This window comes from Pogoniulus pusillus, chromosome 4 (genome assembly GCF_015220805.1).
Source record: "Pogoniulus pusillus isolate bPogPus1 chromosome 4, bPogPus1.pri, whole genome shotgun sequence".
Lineage (NCBI taxonomy): Eukaryota > Metazoa > Chordata > Aves > Piciformes > Lybiidae > Pogoniulus > Pogoniulus pusillus.
Genome location: NC_087267.1, coordinates 40636301 through 40658163, shown reverse-complemented (window position 1 = coordinate 40658163; position 21863 = coordinate 40636301). Strand labels below are relative to the sequence as shown.

At 42.2% G+C, this 21863-nt stretch overlaps 1 protein-coding gene across 10 annotated transcripts in view; it reads right to left on the bottom strand.

Annotated features, from left to right (window-relative positions):
* Window positions 1-300: 300 nt before the first annotated feature.
* The window catches only part of USP6NL (USP6 N-terminal like), a 155793-nt gene continuing 134230 nt past the window's right edge, over window positions 301-21863 (bottom strand). For 9 of the 10 annotated variants that reach the window (XM_064142662.1, XM_064142666.1, XM_064142663.1 and 6 more), the window contains 2 exons: window positions 20805-20960; window positions 301-4213 (listed from right to left, as the gene is read on the bottom strand). In XM_064142662.1, the coding sequence (XP_063998732.1) occupies window positions 2781-4213; window positions 20805-20960 (1589 nt within the window). In that variant the 3' untranslated portion in view covers window positions 301-2780. Of the gene's footprint in view, window positions 4214-6015; window positions 6017-7956; window positions 8037-10572; window positions 10577-11626; window positions 11668-20804; window positions 20961-21863 lie in introns of all 10 variants that reach the window. The other variant, XM_064142669.1, reaches the window with a different exon arrangement.

Sequence of the window (21863 nt, the reverse complement as noted above, 5' to 3'; positions counted from 1 at the left end):
TTTACATGGAGGGGTCTTTTATTACTGCTGCGTCTGACAGATTTGAATCTAGCAGTACTTTTAGTTTGGTTTGACCGCTTAAATGAAGATAAAAGTGTATTTTGCACTACAAACAGATGACACGAGGGGTTTTGTTTGTTTTAAACTATACCATCCTCTAAACACAAGATACACATGGCAGCCACAGCCAGACTGTTATTCTGCACTTTGATCAATGCAGGTTTGCAAGGCTCACATGCCAATAATTCTCTCTCTTTGGAGAAGGGTGAAATTATTACAAGGAAACACTGGGTGAAACTATTAGAAGGAAGTATTGGGTGAAATTATTAGAAGGAAACCAGAAAATTATGACCATAGTTTATACTCTTAGCTTTTGCAAAGGCTAGGTTGAGGCTTAACAGTACAGTAAACCAGAAGCGATGATCTCGCTGCCTTTGTAATAACTGTCTCCGTATTGCTTAGCCTAAAAACAAACAACGTGGAAAATTCAATAGGACATACATCAAAAATGTAAACATACATATGCACAGATATGATTCTTTTATGAAAAGCAATTAGTTGTCCTGAGGAGAGCCAAACTCCAGTTTTGTGCTAATCCAATAGGAATAAAGACAAACCAATGGAAGCTTAATTATTATTTGAACATGTTAAAAATACGGTCACATCAAAATAGGATACACAGTTATAAAACTGCTGCAGATGACATAAGAAAATAGTGTGCATATATTTTATATATAAAAATCTACAGTATTTACTAATGCTGATAGATATTCTGGAGCCTTGTGTTGCTTGCACAAATAAATTGTACAGCTTTGTTATGAATTACAGAACACAGATTATTACACCGAGCCACAATATTATATACATACATTTCTAAGCTGCTGCAACCAATTAGAACTAAGGTAAGCCCAAGTCGTATTTATCTTCACAATTTTAGTTCAGAGGTTCTGTGTAGAGCTTTGCTACTATTACTTTGCTGCAGTTTGCAAATTTTTAATATATAAAACTGCCCAGTTCATGAAAAATTACATCAGACACATTATATACACACACATGAAAATGAAAAAAAAAAAAGAAGAGGTTTTGAAATATGCTAAGTAAATGTTACTTCCATTTGTAAAAACTGTTTTACTTCTGTACCTTTAAACTTACAGAGCCAATCTGCAGCAACAATAGGCACTAAAGCTCATTCTTGAAAGGAATAATAATTAAAAAATCCATTTCTATCTTTTTGTTAACAAAACATACAAAACAAAAGCTAACAGGACAACCTCCCAGAACATCTGAAACTGGTGTCGGTCCCAATGTTTGGTACTAGAAAAATCCCTCTGTTAAGCACTCCCAAGGACCTCTTCTGTCCCAGCTCCCACTAGTTCCAACGGGAGGGCACTGAACTCAGCACTTCCCACGCGGCATCCAGCAGCTCACAGGGCTGCATCCTACACGTGCCACTTAACATGCCTTTTTTCCCCATCCTATTTCACAGTCAAGGAAAGAAAACAACCAAAGGAGAAAAGACTGCAAACGCTAATTAAAAATACTTACATTGCCAGGCATTTAAGCTCCCTATGAACAGTCAAGATCATTTTAGTGTAAAACACCACACAGTCTCTCGGCAGCCTGACAGCTCAGCAGCACATGCCCAATCACAGACATGAGCCCATCAGCTCTTTGGGGTAAAAAAAATGGGCAAGACAAAATGGAATTGACAGGACAAAGGTGATGAGAAGGGACACTGCATACTCACACAGCTCAGGGAACATCAAGCTTTGACCAAATCTCAGCCTCCCACACGTACTTCACAGGAATGTCAAGGAGCTTGGTCATTCTCTGATACTTGTGAGATTTGGCCCTGAAAATGGTTTGCTGAGCTTGACAGCACAGCACAGCACGGCAAAAAGTGAAGGGTGCAGCACCATTTCTGCATCTGGCAGCACTCTTACTCTGCTCCAGTATTTTGCATATAGGACGACATGCTGAAGGTAGATTTGGGTGAGAAAGGAAAGATTCTTTGCTTTCAATGCACCTAAAAACCCCAAACACTGTCCTGAATTTTAAGCACCATTTCTTAGCCAGATTAGAGAGACATTTTTGGCTTTCTGCTTTCACCTGCCTGCTCCTTCTTGCTGAGGAAAATGACAAACAGTAGTCAAAGGAGAGGAAACTAACTCTCACATTAAGATTAAATTAACAATCCCAAAGCACCTCTCCTGCCCAGAACAGATATTGGGATGCTGAGGCAGCTGTATAAAAACAACAGAAATTGCCATTCAAAATGAATGGCTTCTCAAATAAATTACAAAGAAAAATTAATATGAAATAGAAGTACTTCACAAGCTTTGCCCAAAGTTAAATGCAGTTACATTTAAACCCTTTAGCTCTTTTCCATACGTGTTTGTGTACTGTGAGCGCACACACACATCTGTACAGTGCATTAAGGATGTCAGTCAACGTAAAACTGGTCACTGTGTTACAGGTTTTAGGCAGAAGGATTGTAACACAAGTTACTTTAATGCAAGGAACAATGACAGTATTAACCACACGGTCTCTATGGTCTTATTGCTATGTCTATGTGCATCAGATCACTTCCAGAAGCTTCAATGCAAGGCTCAGAACTCAGCCAGCCTTCTATCAAAGCCTGACACATCTCTGAAATAGTGTTGTCACTTTTGAGACTCTTGAACTGTCTGCATGTCACAGAGGAACTGTGGTGGACTACTACTAACAGCGACATTCAACTGGGTTTGGGTCCTGCCATTTTCTGAAGAACAGAGAGGTCCTCAGAGAAACACAGATTCATGCACAGACAGTCCATCATTTCTGCTTCGGTAGTGCTGGGCTTGTGCTGATGGGGTTGAGTACTGGTACTGTGGTGACCCATGCTCTTCAAAGGTTGGTGAAGTCCTGCATCTTATTGGACTATCCACAGAAACAGAGGGAAGACTATGGTCTTGAAAAGGTGTTGGCTGAAAATGCTGATACTTCTGGAAATTATCCAAGTGGCCTCTGTTAACATCTTGGTTCCAGGGTTGCCTGTAGGGTTCATGTCGGTAGATATATGCAGTGTCTGGCCACTTTCTTTCTTCTGGTAAATAATCCACCGGAGGGATTATGAATTTGACACCTGTGGGGGACCTTGAGTTGCTGGCATAAGCATCAGCAGAGGCTACTTCAATCTGACCAGGGGCAGGCGAAAGAGGATTTTGGCGACTGGGAGGGTAGGAATTCATTTGTAGCTTATCTGGAGAATAATCTACTGAGATAAAAGAACCATATGGCCTAGCAGCAGGGCTGCTTCGATTCCCATGATAATGCAGAGGAACAGAACTTGCATTGCCTATACTGGAGACATGCTTTGGGGAATTTCCATGGTAAGTAGGTGGATTACTGTAACATGGCAGTGGCTGTTTTACATTCAATCCATGAGATGGTCCCTCAGGTTCTGATGAATATTTTGGAGATCTAGGTTGTGAAGTGAAGGTATAATTATTGGGTATTTTTAATGGAGCTGGTATCTTTTCAGTTTGCTTTCTTGGACTGTTAGAAAATGTTACATGCCTAGGGCTCTGTGGATGAGCTCTCTCAAGCATCTCCTCAACAAGACTCTCACTTTCAGCTTCTGGAACATTGTCATATTGAGATGCATTAGACCCTCGCTTACCTTCGTCAGCATCCATAACCCTCATCTTGTGTTTTACATTCAAAGGCTGAGTTTCTCCAGGACTTGGTGGGCCTGAAACTGCATGGTTTATTTGCCTTCCTTTGGCCTCTGCAGTAAATTTCATTGTCTTTTCAATTATTCTGGTATCGGATGGTTTATTCCACTTAGGTACAAATTCCCTTCTTGTATTTGAAGTAGCATTAGAATTCTGATTAGCAGCTGCATTATTATAGTGTTTCAAGTTGTCTTGCTCTGTTAGCAGAGGCTTTCTTCTTGTATCTACCTCATTCTTAGGTATACTACTTTGTGTCTCCATTGGTCGAGTCTTCTGCTGCTTTAAGGAAGGTTTCTTTTCCAGTGAGTTGATTCTTTTTAGGTTATTTGGTGAGCTTTCTGGTTCTTCACCTGAGGATGGTATCCTCTCTGTCTTCTTTGTTGGTTGTGTACCAGTGCTGTTCTGTCCATTAAGCATTGGAGTGGAGTTAACCATAGCAGGCTGAGGTTCTGATGGAATCTGCCCCAGTGGTTTCTTTGGAAATTCATCTTCTTTACCTAAACCAAGAACAACAACAACATAAATTCACCATTGCACTGAAGTCTTTTTTGATCTGTTGGTCATGCAAGAAAAAAAGCAGCTAAGAACTCTACTACCTCAACCTCTCTCTGGGTCAGCATTCTGCTAAACACCATTCTGCATACTGACACTGAACAAAGGTTTTGTTTAGACTCTCATCTCAACCAGTTACTCCAGTTGTCCTTTCCACAGCTGATGTGAGCTTTTGCTCATTCATGACACTGCTGTAAAAAATAATTTCCCTGGATGCCTTCTGGTTCCAGTGCCTACACTCTATATGTAGCCCACGTCGTATTATCCATGTCACACTAAGTAAACTGCTTTCTCCACTTTAAAAAATCCTTCTCAGTATCCCTCTCTCAAACTGGTGTCTTCCATTCATTCATCATTTAATGGCCACATCTGGTAAGCTATGCCATCACCTCCTCACTCAGATGCACAAGCACCCTAGCAGATATCTTTCTCTCACTATTTCTTCTGGGTGGAGCTCCCATTAACATCTGCATAGTGAAGCCTCAATCCCTGCCTAGACATTTCCACCTCAGATTAAAAGCTAGAGGGTAACTAAAAGACTCTACACAGAATCCTGCTTTTTTTTATTTCAGTTTTTTATCAGTTACAGAACAACTTAAGTAGATAATAGTGATAGTGGCTATAGCATGATTGCAACTGAGTGTTCAATGGACAAGTTTTACTGGACACAAGGACATCATTTACAGCACTAAGGATATGAACAGAAAGCTTTCCCAGACTGGAGTTTAACACATCACAACACTCAGTGGTAATCATCAGTTATGTGAGGACCCAGAACAATCCATGTTGCTGCTAAAGAAAGAATAAAGAAGTGTTTCACTGCTTGATGCTGCCTACAGAACCACTCACACAGAATTTTCCACTGCAGTCCTCCTTAGCTGTCAATACTCTCCATATTCTCATCCAAAGTCTTTTATACTATATACTTGCATATAACTTATTTAATTCTGTCATACATTACTTTCCCATTATAAGAAGAAAAGGTCACATACTTCTCATTACATGTATTAATCTACATCTAATTGATTTGATGTTCAGTATGTCCCAAATAATAATGCTACTAAAAATCTTTGGAAGACAGCATAACAAAACAAATCCCACTCACTGCATCTATTTATTAAGCAAAAGCTCTGTTGCAATAAGAAAAAAAAATGACTACCCTTACTTAAATGTCAGGCAAAATAAATGATACAAAATCTCTCTCCATAAAATAACTGTTTAATTCCTGCTTCTTCCCAAGACAAGAACTGTAGAATCTTTCTCAATCAAAGATCAAAAAGTTAGCACCTTGCCCTTTCTAGCTATGTATGGACTCGGAGCAGTGAATCCACAGAAACGTCTCCATCCCTGACACGAGTGCTGTGGTTAGAAGTGAGCTATGTCCCTTTTTACAGTCAATAGTACAAGTCCTGTCTTTGACAACTGCTTCATGATAGAGATACACGGAGGAGAGGCAGCAGCCAAGGTCAGTATTATTTATTATAAGAGCATAGCAAACTACCATCATGGATCAGTTGCTATATAAACCAAATGAAAAGTGTTTGTGCCAGCTAGGACATAGCAGGAGGACACCAGAGAACACAATTACATCATGTGCCATGGCAAGATCATTAAATAAGAAGTACCTAACAGAAATAGTCTGTCTTTGCCAAACAATTCCACCAGCCTTTTCTTGATTTTCCAAGTCTTCCTGTGAGACCAATTGGCCAATCGAAACCTACACCTTGCTGTATTTTTCCCTAGTTACCCTCTGCTGCTCAGTAATCATAAAAGTATAGAATGCACTGGCTGGAAGGGACCTGCAGGGAAAGGGACAAACCCAACTTAGATTGGGTTGCTCAGAGCCCCATGAAGACTGCTGTGAATGTCTCCAATGACAGTGCCTCCACCACCTCCCTGGGCAACCTATTTCTTTGCTCCACCATCCTCATATTATTAATAATACACACACCAAGGCTCTCACACTGAACACCTCCAAAGCGGAGATTCCACACGTTAACATCCCTCCCAGCATCATACCCCTGACACACCACACTCTGTGATGGAGAACACCTGTGCAAATAGTTGCAGCCCAGAGCAGCAGGTTACACGGTGGGGCAGGGCCACTGCATTAAGTTCTGATGATCAGCTCTTCAAATTACAAATCTCTTGATTTGTTCATTTTTGCTACAGGGTGTCACTATCCCCAAATCACACTAATATCTGGAGCATAGACTTCAGATTGGCAATCCCCAGTAGCACACCACCAGAGAAACAGATGAAGTGACAGAGAAATGAGTTGCATGGTTGCTGTAAATGGATGATTTAACAGCTCTGCAGTATATTGTCTGCTGCACCAGCCTCTTCAAATTTGGTTTTTTTTTTTTCATCTTTATGAGCAGAAGTTCCCTTTCTGAACTTGCTTCAGTCTGGCAAAGGGCATTTGTACAATTTAATTCCATTTGCACTTTCAAAGAGCGTCAAGCAAAGCTGAAGATCTTGTCCTCTAACAAAGAAGTTATTTTTCCCACACAATAATATTACTGGTACTGGAACTGCGTGTAACAATGCTTGCAATCTTACTAATTTTGAATGTTAAAATAGAGTATTGTTTCTTAAATCTGAATTTATGCTAAGCACATACCAAAAACATCTACATCATACAGAACTAGCCTTTGTAAGTTGCTAATCCATTTACAACCGTCAGGTGATCCACAGTAGTCATGGGATAACAAAAGGAAATGCCTTCTTAACAGCTGTAAATTATTTTATTTCTGCATTCATATGAACCAGATGTTTTAGGGGAAAAAAAATTCATCTTCCATGCTCTAAATTACACTATTCAAGCTATATGCATCTGTATGAAACTGAAAACAAACTCCTCCAGAAGCTGCAGTGCTGCTGCATTTGTACAAAGACATTAAAAGCATGAACTGATTTCCTTTCTTCCAGCTTTTACTCTTAAGAAACAAACACAGATCAATAAGAGATCCTTTGCAATGCACTTGGTTGTACAATAAAGGTGAGTCTTGTGTGAGGTTTTTGGTTCTTTAATTTCACACACTTAAGGTTTCTTAATTACCATTAAGCGCTAATAAAACCCAAGTGAGAATACTGCAGACATTTTCACTGAATTCTATCTAGGCTGCTTTGAAGATTACTTTCTGTCATCTTTCCTTCACATTTCAGGGTAAAAGAACACACTAAAACTAGGCATATGTGGGCTGCACTGTCTAGATGATGCATGCTGTAACGTGAATTACAGTTGTAAAATTCATATCAGTCTTGCCATGTCTGTTGTGAAGCTGTTAAAACTCAACATTACTTTGTCTACTGTGTAACAAGCAAAGCATTCCAAAACAATAGTTAGTTGAGAAGAAAACCTCTGCACTCAAACAGCACAACACCACGTTTATAGGCTGGTAACACCAGATCTTAGTGCTATCAGGGAAAACAAAAATATGGAACAATGTGTACAAGTGGTCAGAGGGAAAAAGAAGAATTATTACTTTAAATCTAAGCCACCAGGTTCCACAGAACTTAGTTTAACTTGACCTCACACAGAAACGACTGACATAGCTTGCTTAATCAACCACATCTGCATGTGAAACTTTAAGAAAGGCCATACAGCTAGAGGTACTCAATCCAGTAATGAAAGGTAAGAAGCACTGGGCTTGTTCTGGTACAGAAATGATTGAGGTCTTATCACCTCCTGCATAAAAAGCACTGGAGAAACAGAAACTGTATAAGGATCTATGATCCTGCAGCACAAAGACATCCTGCAAACCAGTCACCTTCTAAAAGGAAACCAAATTTGTTTTAAAGTGCAAAACAGGTACTTCATTCTAAATCGAAGTGTAGAGATTGGACATACATACACACACAGCTGTCACTTCCAGTGGAATTAGCAAGTACTTCAAAAACAAACTCCTCAAGCTCAAGAAAGGCCTACAAAATTGAAGAAGTAGAAGAAACCTTAATGTATTGCCATACACATTGATACATTGAGCCATTCCTCAGACGCATAAAATAGCATGCAAACTGTGCCTGTGAATGCTTTAAGCAGCCCTCTCTCAACAAGGATAGCAAGAAAACCATGATGCTGCACGCTGGCAAGCAAGCAAGGAAAAAAAAAGTCAGTAAAGCAAAAAAGCTCAGGAGGAGAAACCTTGGTGAAAAAGCAAACAGAAGAAACCAAGTCACAACAAACAACTCTGCAATTAAGAGGTAAACAGCCCACCAGAGAAGCGTGCAAAGGCACCAAATCATCTTACAAGCCATATATCCTTTATCTACCTATTTTCCACTCCAAATCTGCCTAGAGCTCTCAGTCATCATCTTTACTACTTCAACTGAACTCACTGCACAAAATCCTTAGACCTGAGGAATTTTAATTGCATGCTTTCAAGGACATTTGATTGAGTATCTGTGCTGCTAGTCCAAAGTCAGAGTTCATTCACTTTCTGGACATACTTGGAGCAACTACTGAATTTAACTAGAAGTATTTCTGGGACAAGTGCTTTTCTATACAATCTATGATGTTTGCACACAAGGTTTAAAAGCAATTTAAAATCAGAAGTAAAGGCAAAGCTGTCCAGTTCAGCTGGGACTGTTTTGGCAGTGACCTTTACAACCATCGACTGTGCCTTTGCCTTCAGAAGCACACTGATAATCAGATTCTTCCCAGGCTGCCAGTATTCACATGAGATGTGCAACTGGGTAACTCACATCTTCTCTCTGCCTTTTCCTTCAACAGAACACATTTCTAGGCAGAATTTAGTTACTGGCTTTTCCCAAAGGCAAACATAATAACTTATATCAGAATTTGCAGAGCTGGGACTAGAGGATTCTCTACTTTTTCCTTTAAAAGAAAGACAGTGATTTAGTTGGGTTGTACCCAGTATAGTATAAAATAAGCAAGCAACAAAGAAAACAGGGTAGAAATAGGTGAGGAAGAAGCAAAATGGAAGGAGAGGGAGACAAGTTAAGCGAAACAAGAACAATCAGGTGCTTGTTTGCTGCTGGTAAACATATTATCTGACATGAAAAGGAGCAAAGTAAATATGAGCAGATCTGACTGTTCTCAAAAAGACAAGAAATTCAAGTCATATTAAAGAAAGTTTTGGTCTCCTGACTTCCTCTTGCTCTAACAAGTCTTGGTCACCACCCAGTGGAAGCTGATCTCAACTACAAGACTTTTACAGATAATTGCTTCAGGAGGCAGTAACAGCCTCTTGCATTGAATACCAGACATATAATTGGAGTAAAGTGCTTTAAGTGCTCTCTCCGGTGAGTAACAGTCTAGTCCTTAATTTCAGCACCAGACTACATGCACTTTGACTGTTCCAACACAATTTTCAAGGATGGTAATGGTCATAAAAACAACCCTTAAAATGACATCTTGATATTTTGTGTTTATCTTCCATCAGTGACATTCCCTTCTTATTGCTTCAGTTTACAAGTCCAAGAGAATTTTAAAGAAATTGAAAGTGCCTGCACTACAAGCTCAAGCTGCTGTCTGGAAGTCAACCTCTGCTCCTCCTTCTTTATATGCCAGCATGGGCAGAGGAGTTGCTAAAATGGAAATCTTGCCTGATGACTTGTCGGTAGAACAAAATACTCTGCTTGCCTTTCTGCTCTTATGCTGCTATTGTAGTACTGACAGTAAGGAAAAATTCTGTTATAAACACTTGCAGTTAGACAAACAAGAGAAATGTAACTAATTTGTTGATCAAACAGAAGATACAGCTGGGCAGTTGTATGTCTGTAAGCTGCTAATGCAGAAAAATACATCTATTTCTAAAATGAACCACTTTGCTATACATCCCTAATTCCACATTTCTTCCAGAAAATGTAATTCCTTGAGAAGTCAGTTTCAACTAGAAATATGAACTACAACCAACATCACTCTCTGGATCATATTTTAGAAAAGCATGCAAGTTCTGAACAGCAAAGAACTGGAAATGATGCACAGCCAATGCCTAGTACTGCTGAAAATAATACACCAGATGTATTAGTATAATTCCATATATTAATTTCCTTCCTAATACTGTAAGGTATTCACACTGCCAAGGAAGGTTAATAGGCCTATTAGATGTCCTGGCTTGCCCCACTCTTCTGCTGATGGGGGAACCAAGGGCAGGAGGAAAACAAGGTCTTGGGCCATTATGTCCCCTCCCAAAGTGATAAAAGAGGTACCCACAGGTGTTTAGGTATTTGTTAGTGTCTTGCCCAGACAAGGGTGAGCAAGCCCTGGTTTCACCTAATATGATCAGTTTTGCAAATGCCATTGTGATTGGGGAATCTCTGTGGCCAAAGGAGCCATCACACTCGGGCAAATAATATAAATTGAGCTAAGTCAGAAGCAGCTGTGCTGCTTCTGCCTTGCTGCCTCTGTCTCAGGGTGTGCTGCTCTGCTCTACGTTCTGCTCTGCTCAGACAGCATGCTCTGCCTCACTGTTCTCAGCTTGGACAACATGTTCTGTTCTGCCTTGAGCTTCAGACCAGTTTAGCCCAGATGTTTTTAGCTTGAACTACCTGGAAACTTAAGTGCCTCAAGTTTCCCAGGAGAAGGCATTAAGTGCCTCACAACATGGTGAGAAGTGCCACTGACTTTGTGCTCTCTGCACATCTGCAAGAGCTCCTGCCTGCACCTCTGCAAACCTCTGTGCCAACAGGAACTAGGATCAGGTCAGTGCTCATCTGTCTCTTTCCCAGTACCTTGCTAGAGCCTGGCAATATCTAGAAGCCTCTCAACAGTTTTCAAGATGCTGAGCAGTTCTAACACTGCTACAAGGGAGCCAGGGAATACCTGGGAATTTCTACTCCTCCACTGTAAGTAGAACAGACTTTTCCTAAGGCTACCTATCTGTAAGTAAGGCAAAGCCATTTTGTGGCTAAATTCTTCCAATTTTCTGATTTTCCTAAATTAATGAATTGTCCATAAGCATCCTTGTGAAGATTTTCCCAACTGAACTAGAACCCAGATTAACTAACCAGTATATAGCTGTGGGCAGGCCTTTCCAGAAATTGCCATTTGCCATTGGAATGGGCTGCCCAGGGAGGTGGTGGAGGCACCATCCCTGGAGGTGTTGAAGAAAAGTCTGGATGAGGCACTTAGTGCCATGGTCTAGTTGACTGGATAGGGCTGGGTACTAGGTTGGACTGGATGATCTTGGAGGTCTCTTCCAACCTGGTTGATTCTATGATAAATAAAATAGCTACCTATTTTATAGTTCCTACCTTGTTAATTGCCATAACAAAATCACACACACACATATAACAAAAAAAAACCCCAACAAACTCACAAAACAAACAAAAACCACAAGGCAGAAAAATTAGTTCATTAAACTATGAAGTGCAGTGCATGAAATCACTACTTGTGTATTCTTCAAGGACAAGAGAAAAATCCAAAATCCCTCTGAAACAAAACACAACCAAGAGAGACACCATCAGAAACAGGAAAAATCAAGTTGACTTACATATTTCTATTGCTGTGGCTGTCAAAAGAGAACAGACATTATTTAATAGATTATCAACCTAATATGTATTTCTGCACTGTCACTGATGAGTACTCAAAACATCTATTTGAATAAAAGATATTGATGAGAACTAAATAAATGTATACTTCAAGATGCACAGCAGATAAACATTAAAAAATGTATGGCAAATGCAAGATTCAGACTTTGCCAGTTTCCCCTGAATACAGAAAAGGCTGAGAGAATTAGAACTGAGACAGAGGTTAAAGCTGCTGTTTAAGGCTTCAGTTGCTGTAAGGTCTATTAAACATTCAATAATTAATAAAACTTCAACTCAGGCCCCCACTGCTCTCCCTTTTCAAGACAGTTAATATCAAAATGCAGGTGAGAAATTGTTGTCAAGGACAGGCCTGAGAGCTTTTAGTCTTGAAGATGGGCCTGACAGTCTTATGAACCACTAGATGAATAAACTATTTTCAGCCACATATTTTAAACCAGAGTAAGAAGCTTCCACTGGTAAGCCCTTTTTTAATTGAAGTCAAGCACTATTAAAACAATATGTTAATATATAAATCTTGTTTATTAAACATTGCAGTATTTGTGTAGTCCTGCAGGAATAATTTATGGCAAAGCTGGAAATTCTATCCATATCTTTGTGAACATTTAATAAAATGCACTGTTAATTTATGTAATGGCCAAGGAAAGAAACTGTGGCCAGAAATTTTGGAAGTCAATGGATTTTAGCAAGAAAATTCCTTCATTATGGTCTATACACCATCCTTGAATTGAGGAAGAGATTATCAGCTTTGGTTCCTTGAGAATAGGAAACAGGAGTCATACATATGGTGTTGAAGAACCTCTTCAAGTGGTATGGACACCTTTCATAATGTTCCAAGCAATCCCAAAAATACCAGTTGCCATTTCTACTAAATCTGCTTTAGGACATGTCAGGGAAGTATCTTAAAGGACAGATTCTACTGGATAGGTGTCACAGCCTGCCTCTTTGAGGGCTTGATAACAAAGCCACTTGCCCAGGAGAAGTGTGCTTATCCCCAGAGCTCACTTGTCTCCACAGCATCACTGGAACAGAGATGCCTACCTTGAACTTTGAGAACAGCACTCAAGTTGCAAACCATCCTCTGAAGGTTGTAGTTGCTAAGCACAGGCTATCCTACACCAGCCAGCAGTTAGTTAACACAAAGAGGAATGAAAAACCATGGTGTGCTTTTATGCAAAATAGCCCTGTATTGGCAGAAGTATTTTACTGACATCTTAGCATGATCCCTAACTGTCCATGTCCTGGCTGAGCATTTTAAGGGTTTTATCAGGGAGAAAATGCTCAATGAACTCTCTTCCTTCGTCTCTGCTCTGAAGGGCACAAGTGCTCCTTAATGCAGTGGAAGAAGACATGAAGGAGGCAAAGCAGAGAAAGCTACATCAGATATGGGCAGACATCCACTCTACCACAGAAAGTTATTATCTCTTTTAATATCCTAATATCCTATTGCAGCTTACCCTGCTAGGGCAGGAAAATCTATACCGCCTAACAAAGGATGCCAGATGGAAAATTCCACGGAGTTTTAATTAGCTTACTGCCACTCCTGAATGACTGATACTGATGCACTTGTAAGATAGAGATTTTGGGGTTTTAACTAATATGTATTTTTAGTTCAGTTCTTAAAGGTGTAGTTGTTGATCACTGAAAAAACAAATGAAGTAAAAGACAGGCAGCAGTGCTTTGAAAAAAACAACTGCACAAAGGAAAACAAACACTATTTTCTCAGGCTATGCTGAATGAAGACTGTTCTTTCTGCTTATTGGAAGAACTGATTTTAGAAGCTTTACATTAAATCAGAAGACAAACAGTAAAAGGAGGCTGAAGGTAGTAAACACAGTGTCAGACAGATACGTGTGTTGAGTTTGCAGAGCAAGGGTTCTGTAACAGGCGGGGCTATAGGGGTGGCTTCTGGCAGAAGCCGCTGTAAGCTTTCATAGGATGTTAGGGGTTGGAAGGGACCCAAAGAGATCATCGAGACCAACACCACTGCTGGAGCAGGACAATACTATCTAACACAGACCACAGAGGAACACATCCAGACAGGCCTTGAAAGTTTCCAGAGAAGGAGACCCCACAACCTCTCTGGGGAGCCTGTTCCAGTGCTCTGTGACCCTTACAGTAAAGTTCCCCCTTGTCTTGAGGTGGAACCTCTTGTGCTGCAATTTGCACTCATTGCTCCTTGTCCTATCACAGGAAGCAAGTGAGCAGAGCCTGTCCCCCACTCTTGGCCAGCCCTCAGATACTTGTAAACATTTATCAAATCCCCTCTCAGTCTTCTCTTCTCCAGACTAAGCAGCCTCAGGTCCCTCAGCCTCTCCTCATAAGCCATGCCCTCCAGTCCCCTAATCATCCTCGTGGCCCTCTGCTGGACTCTCTCCAGCAGATCCCTGTCCCTCTTAGACTGGGGAGCCCCAAACTGAACACAGTATTCAAGATGAGGTCTCAGGGCAGAGTAGAGGGGGAGGAGAACCTCCCTCGATCTGCTGGACACACTCCTCCTAATACACCCCAGGATCCCACTGGCCTTCTTGGCCACAAGGGCACATTGCTGTGCCATGGTTAACTTGTTAGCCACCAGGACCCCCAGGTCCCTCTCCACGGGACTGCTTTCCAGCAGATCACCTCCCAGCCTGTACTGGTGGAGTTTGGAGTTTGTAATTCCTCCCCAGGTGCAGGACTCTGCACTTGTCCTTGTTGAACTTCATCTGGTTCCTCTGTGCCCAGCTCTCCAGGCTGTCCAGGTCTCTCTGGATGGCCACACAGCCTTCAGCTGGATCAGCCAAGCCTCCCAGCTTGGTGTCGTCAGCAAACTTGCTGAGCAGATACTCTGTGCCCTCATCAATGTCACTGATGAAGATGTTGAACAGCACTGATCCCTGGGGGACACCACTAGTCACAGCTCTCCAGCTAGACCTGGCATCATTGATCACCACCCTCTGAACTCTATCTTGCAACCAGTTCCTAACCCACCTCACTGTCCACTTTTCCATTCCACATTTCCTCAGCTTACTCACTATGTCTGACAGCACCAATGCTAGCCAGCTCCAAGACAGACCCACCACTGACTAAGGATGAGTGACAGTGGTAGCACCTCTGTGCTAGTGTATTTATGAAGTGGGGGGGGGGCATAGCCTGCAGAAGACTGAACATGTGATAGAAAACAAGTCTGCAGACAGCAGCGTCAGAGAAGGAGGGGTGAAAGGTGCTCCAAGTACACCAAAGCAGAGATTCCCCTACAGCCCATAGCGAGGCAGGCTGATGCCCTGCAGCCAATGGAGTTAACAGAGGAGTAGATATCCACCCTGCAAGCATATGGAAGACCCTCTGTCAGAGCAGCAGATGACCAAAAGAATTGGTGACCCCAAGAGAAGCCCATGCTGCAGCAGGAGGCTGGCAGTACCTGTGGACCTTGAGAGGAGCAAGTTTACTGGCAAGACTTGTGACCCGAGGGGACCCACGTGGGAGCAGTCTGTTCTGGAAGGGCTGCACCTCATGAAAAAGAACTGTTCATAAAGAACTGCAGCCTGTGAGGAGGACTCAACTTAGAGAAGTTAATGGAAAGCTGTCTCCCATGGGAAGGACCCTACACTGGAACAGAGGAACAGTATGTGGAGTCCCCTCCCTGAGGAGGAAGCAGTAACACAAACAGCATGTAATGAACCCCCATTCCCTGTGCCTGTGAGCTGATGAGGGGTAGGAGGAAGAGAAAACTGGGAGTGAAGTTAAAGCCTGGAAGCATGGAGTGGTGGCTAAAAGGTGTTTTTAAGACCGGGGTTTATTCTCATTATTATACTCTGATTTGATTGGTAATCAATTAAACTGATTTCCCCAAGATGAGTCTGTCTTGCCCATGACTGTAATTGTTGAGTGATCTCTCTCTGTCCTTATCTTGACCCATGAGCTTTTCATTATATTTTCTCTCCTTTGTCCAGATGAGGAATGGCAGAACAGCTTTGGTGAGTAACTGGCAGCTACACAGGGTGCAACATGTGAGCAAAGTTGATTGTCAATGCTGTGAACCTGTAGAAAAATGTTGCTGCCTGAAGATAGTGATGAGTAAAACCAAAATGAACATCAGAGTGGAAAAATAAGGAAAAAAAAATCAAAGGCTTCTGAAATTCATAAAAAGAATAAATGAGTCAGCTTCACTCAGCTACAGAAAGCAGCAGACAAAATAGATACATTCCCAATGAAGGCAATTTGTATTTATTTTGTGAAAGGTTAAGTATTTACCCCTGGCAAAAATATGCTACACAGAGAGGCCTTCCTGGGCTACTTCTAAATTAAAAACAAAAAAAGCTCATTTCCTGATCTAGCACCAAAGTGTACTTCACTTTGGCCTTGCTTTTTTGTATTTCAATATTAAGCCTCCCTCCTTTATGTTGGGGAAAAAAAACAAGAGGCATTTTATTGTCATGCACGCTGCTTAGCTATCCAAAAGAAAGAACCCAATGAGGCTCAAAACAATAAGCATCCTGTCAGTTAATCGTATCATAAATCACAGAATGGTTTGGGGTGGAAGGGACCTCCAAAGCTCATCTACTCCAACTCCCTTGCAGTCAGCAGAGACACTGACAGGGTCTTGTGGTGGCAGGACGAGGAGTGGGTTTGAACTGGTAAAGGGGAGATCTGGACTAGATGTTGGGAGGGGGTTCTTTGCAGTGGGGTGGTGAGATGCTGGCGCAGATTGCCCAGGGCGGTTGTGGATGCTCCCTCCCTGGAGGTGTTCAGGGCTGGGCTGGAGGTGGCCTTGAGTGGCCTGTTCTTGTGGGAGGTGTCCCCTGCCTGTGGTGGGGGGGGGGGTTAGAGCTGGGTGAGCTTTGAGGTTGCTTCAGCCTAAACCTTCTATGATTCTATATTTCTACTAACAATACATTTTAGATGTTTTTAAGTCAGGTTCTCCATAAATGCTCATCCAAACCCTTTCTAGCAACAGGCCCAATGGGAAATGGTTTGAAGCTGAGGCAGAGCAGGGTTAGACTGGAGCTGAGGAAGAATTCTTCAGTGTGAGGGTACTGAGTCTGTAACAGGCTACCCAGGGAGGCTGTGTGCTGCCTCCTGCCTGGGAGTGTTGCAGGCCAGGCTGGATGAGCAGCTGAGTGTAGTTAAGAGGTGTAGGCATGGTGAGGAGATTGGAGCAGATGAGTCCTGAGATCTCCTCCAACCTGAGCCATTCACTGACACTATTATTTCTGCATGTAGGAGTTTGAAGACCAGAGATGATCAAATGTTACTGAAGAGAACAGAAACTGAACACTGATTTTGGAATTTGCATAATTGCTTAAATATGGGATTCCAACAGAGTGAAAACTGTGTCCAGTTCTGGGCCCCCCCCCCCCCCCCACCACACCCCCCCCCTCTTAAGAGAGATGCTGAGGTGCTTGAACGTGTCCAGAGAAGAGCACCAAGGCTGGTGAGGGGGCTGGAGCACAGCCCTGTGAGGAGAGGCTGAGGGATCTGGGGGGTGTGCAGCCTAAGAAGAGGAAGCTCAAGGGCCGACCTCATTGCTGTCTACAACTACCTGAAGGGAGATTGCCAGCCAGGTGGGTTGGTCCTCTTCTCCAGGCATTCTCCAGGCACCCTCCAGGCCACCCAAGGACAGAACAAGAGGACACAGTCTCAAGTTGTGCCAGGGGCAGGTTTCAGGCTGGATGTTAGGAAGAAGTTCTTCAGAGCAAGAGTGATTGGCTTTGGAATGGGCTGCCCAGGGAGGTGGTGGAGTTGCCATCCCTGGCGGTGTTTAAGAGGAGGCTGGATAAGGCACTTAGTGCCATGGTCTAATTGAATTAGAAGGGTTAGGTGATAAGTTGGACTCAGTGATCCTAGAGTCTTTTCCACCATGGTAAACTCCGTGATTCTGTGATCCTCTGCTAGATCAGGTTGTTCAGAGCCCTGTCCAGCCTGACCTTGAATATCTCCAGGGATAGGGCCTCAACTACCTCCCTGGGCATCCCTGTTCCAGTGTTCCACTACCCTCATGGTAAAGAACTTGTGCCTAACATCCAATCGAAATCTACTTTTCTCTAATTGCAAACCACTGTCCCTTGCCTGTCACTACAGGCCTTTGCAAACAGTCTTCTGCAGCCTTCTTGTAGGTCCCCTTGAGGCACTGGAAGGCTATTAGGTTTCACAGGAGCCTTCCCTTCTCCAGGCTGGACAACACCAATTCCCTAGGCTGTCCTCACAGCAGAGGTGCTCCAGGCCCCCTGATCATTTTTGTGGTCCTTCTCTGGATCTGGTCCATGTCCTTCCTGTTTGGAGGGCTCAGAGCTGGACACAGTACTCGAGATGAGATCTTACCAGAGCAGAGCAGCAGAATTGCCTCTCTTGATCTGTTGGCCACACATCTTTTGATGCAGCCCCAGGATGCAATCGGCCTTCTTGGCTGCAAGTGCACACTGCTTTCAGGAGTTATTGTATAGTGTACAAAGTACAAAGGCCAAACAACTTGCACTCCCTTGCCAAACTGCCTCAGCAAGGAAGATACATTCACTTGCCCCCTTGCTGTTAGTCTCAGGCAAAGGATGACTTTAGTGTCTCACTATTTCTATTATTGAATTTCAATGTGGATGATTCTTACATAACCTACAGTCTCCTTTAAGTCTCTGTGAAACACTAGAGTATTCTCAAACAACATCTTCACTTGAAGGAAATTTTACACTCTCCTAGAAGAAAAGGCCTTAAAACATAAATGAGGCAGGAACAGACTTTCTGCCTTCATGTTTTTCTCCATAAAGAAATGTTCCAGTAAATTCTGTCTTTTTCCACAGAAGTTCTCAACACAAGTTAGATGCATGGGATTTTCCAGAAGACACATTAACTCCATCACTTGGGCCAACTATAAAACTCCTTCCCAACTCTTCGCTACCACACAATTTTAAGTAGAGACTTGAAACTCCTCAGGTGCTGAAATTTACTTTACCAAATCCATGAACAATTTTACCCATCTACAAATAAAGCATTTGGTGTAATTCTCTCTCCACTCAAAGGTATCACAGAGAGGTCTGTATTTAAAGTTTAAGAGAAAGCAGTTCTATGATCTATCTTTCTTTAACATGCAGTGAAATAGGTGCTAAAAGACAAAGTAGCTCATTGACTTACATCAAGTCATCATGATCAAGCATCAGCTGTGGACAAGCTGGACTGAGAAAGCACATAGCTGAAGAGCAGTGCTGAAAAGACAGGCTTGCTCTGAAGGAATAGGACTGAATGGAGAGAAGGCAGGATGGGCAAGCAGTGATTAGAAAAGGGAAGCAGCAGCACCATGCAGTGAGAAACAACTGCAGTCTGCAGATGAGGAGGACCCAAGTGGAACTGAACAGATGAAGAGACAAGAGTGAGAACTGTTTACACATAATATGAGTGGGAGAGTGCTGGACTGATGTCCAGAAAGAGGACAAAACACAGGGAGCAAGAGAAATAGCGAACTGTCAAGAAAGCAAGATATGGGAAATTAATGTACAAAACAGTGTGCTCCAGAGGCACAGACCTACTGAAGAACCAGATGAAACAGGCATCTATCTGCAGTGAGTAGACTTGAAACAGCCCCCCATTACTGCATGCAACAAGGGCTAAAAAAAGCAGAGAAATGAAGTTCATTAATGAAAGAGCTTCAGGAATAAATTACCACAACAAGCCATATAGGCAACCTTTTTCCTGACACTTCTTAACTTCCTGCAAACTAACACTATACAGCATCTTGGTAAAGTTGTGTGAAGGTAATTTCTGCTCTATTTTCAGGATTTTTAAAGACATGCTCTTTCTCACATTCTGTTGTACAATTCTTTCCACTGTACTCTCAGCACTGGTCAGGCCACACCTTGAGTACTGTGTCCAGTTCTGGGCCCCTCAATTCAAGAGAGATGTTGAGGTGCTGGAACGTGTCCCAGAGAATGGCAACAAAGTTGGTGAAGCGGCCTGGAAACCAAACCACTATGAGGAGAGGCTGAGGGAGCTGGGGGGTGTGCAGCTGGAGAAGAGGAAGCTCAGGGGTGACCCTCATTGCTGTCTACAACTACACTGAAGGGACATTGTAGCCAGGTAGGGGGTGGCCTCTTCTCCCAGGCATCCAGCAATAGAACAAGGGGACACAGTCTCAAGTTGTGCCGGGGAAAGTACAGGCTGGATGTTAGGAGGAAGTTCTTGCCAGAGAGAGTGATTGGCATTGGAATGGGCTGCCCAGGGAGGTGGTGGAGTCACCGTCCCTGGAGGTGTTCAGGAAAAGCCTGGATGAGGCACTTGGTGCCATGGTCTAGTTGACTGGATAGGGCTGGGTGCTAGGTTGGACTGGATGATCTTGGAGGTCTCTTCCAACCTGGTTGATTCTATGATTCTATGAATTAGCAAGCACAAAGAAAAAGGACTTTGAACAACCTCAATAAAGATTCTAAACAAAGACTGTGGAGGTAAGGACAGAAAAGATAACAGTATCTTAATAGAGGAAGAAGAGATCCCATACACATTTCATAAGTAGTACCCCTCAAAACAACCAGTTACACTCTGCAATCAAAAAGCACAACTACAAAGGCTGAGAAGAAACAAAGAAAATAATTCAGCTGAACACCTAGAAGGTCTATCACCTACAAACAATTAAAAATATGGATGTGAATACCTGAAGAAATTATCTGACCTGTAGTTTGTTTCATATCTAAGCTACAAACCTGTCAGGATTCTCAGACAGCATCGTTGCTTCAGAGGAACTTTAAAAACTTGATATTTAATCTCTATCTCAAAGATTTTATAAACCAAATAAAATGATCAATACAGAGACATGTTTTAAAATGTTTGCCATTACCATACAACCATAAACAAGCACCAAGAATCAGAGCAAACTCATGAAATGAAGGGTGGTCAATTTTAACCTGCAAACTATTTTTTTAGGTGGAAAAAAACCCAAACTCCTCAAAACCTATACAGTGACAGATAAGTGTTTGCACATACTTTAACAACATGAATTACACTAGAAACAGAAAATGTGTGGACTAGTACAATATCTAAATATGCTTATGTGCAAGTTTCTACCAGCTGCAGGCAAATCCAGCTTTGCACGTTTCAATTCTGATACAGAATTTTGGAGCTGGTCTATTACGAAATCATCTTCATAGATAAATCTTTGGCTAAAGGACCTCCTGCAGGAAATTCTACAAGTTCTTCCATTTTGTAATTTCATCAGATGCTCTAGATAAAGCAGAAAATAAACATTACGAATGTCTTATGAACATCAGAACATTTACTTGAGACATTTTTGTTTCCATCATAGAATGAAAAAAAAACTCTATTAATTAAGCAGATGATAAAACTCAACACCAGAAATCTCTACAATGCATTAAAAATTCATCTTGGAAACGCTTTCTACTTCATCATCATCATAGTATCATCATCAGTATCATCAGGGTTGGAAGAGACCTCACAGATCATCAAGTCCAACCCTTTACCACAGAGCTCAAGGCTAGGACCATGGCACTGTGATGGTTTTAGGTGTTACCTGCCCCCCCACACTTTGTGAAAATCACCCAGACTAGACTCAGTGGCTCTGAAATTGATGAAGCTTTATATTTACAGCTTAGCACAAGATACAAGCAGATATTTACAATATATACAGCTATAACCAGAAATATACAAGTTAAAAAGTAATACAGAAACACAACAGCCCTCCCAGAAAACAAAGTCCCTAGGAGGGGCTCCCAACCAGCCTTCCACCTTCTCCCTGCTCCTCTAACCTTACCCCAGACTTTGCCTTATATTCAAGGTGAGTTTGGAGGGTCGACCAAGGGGGTTAGGAAGCAGGAGGATTAGTCACACAGATGGCAGATTAGGTTAGAGAGAAGTGCAGCCCCAAAGACAGAGAGCATACAACTGCCCTATCTGTGTTTGTGTTCTTGTTCCTATACATCTCAGCAAGGCTATGAGTAAAATAGACATCACCACTGTTTCCTTTTCACAGCCTATAATCTAATTCTTCTCACCAAAACATCCCAGCTAGGCTCAAACTAGCACATTCACTTAGGACAATGTCATGCAAGAAAGGGGCATCCTCGTGGTGATGGTTTGGGTGTTCCCCACCCCCCCACACTTTGGAAT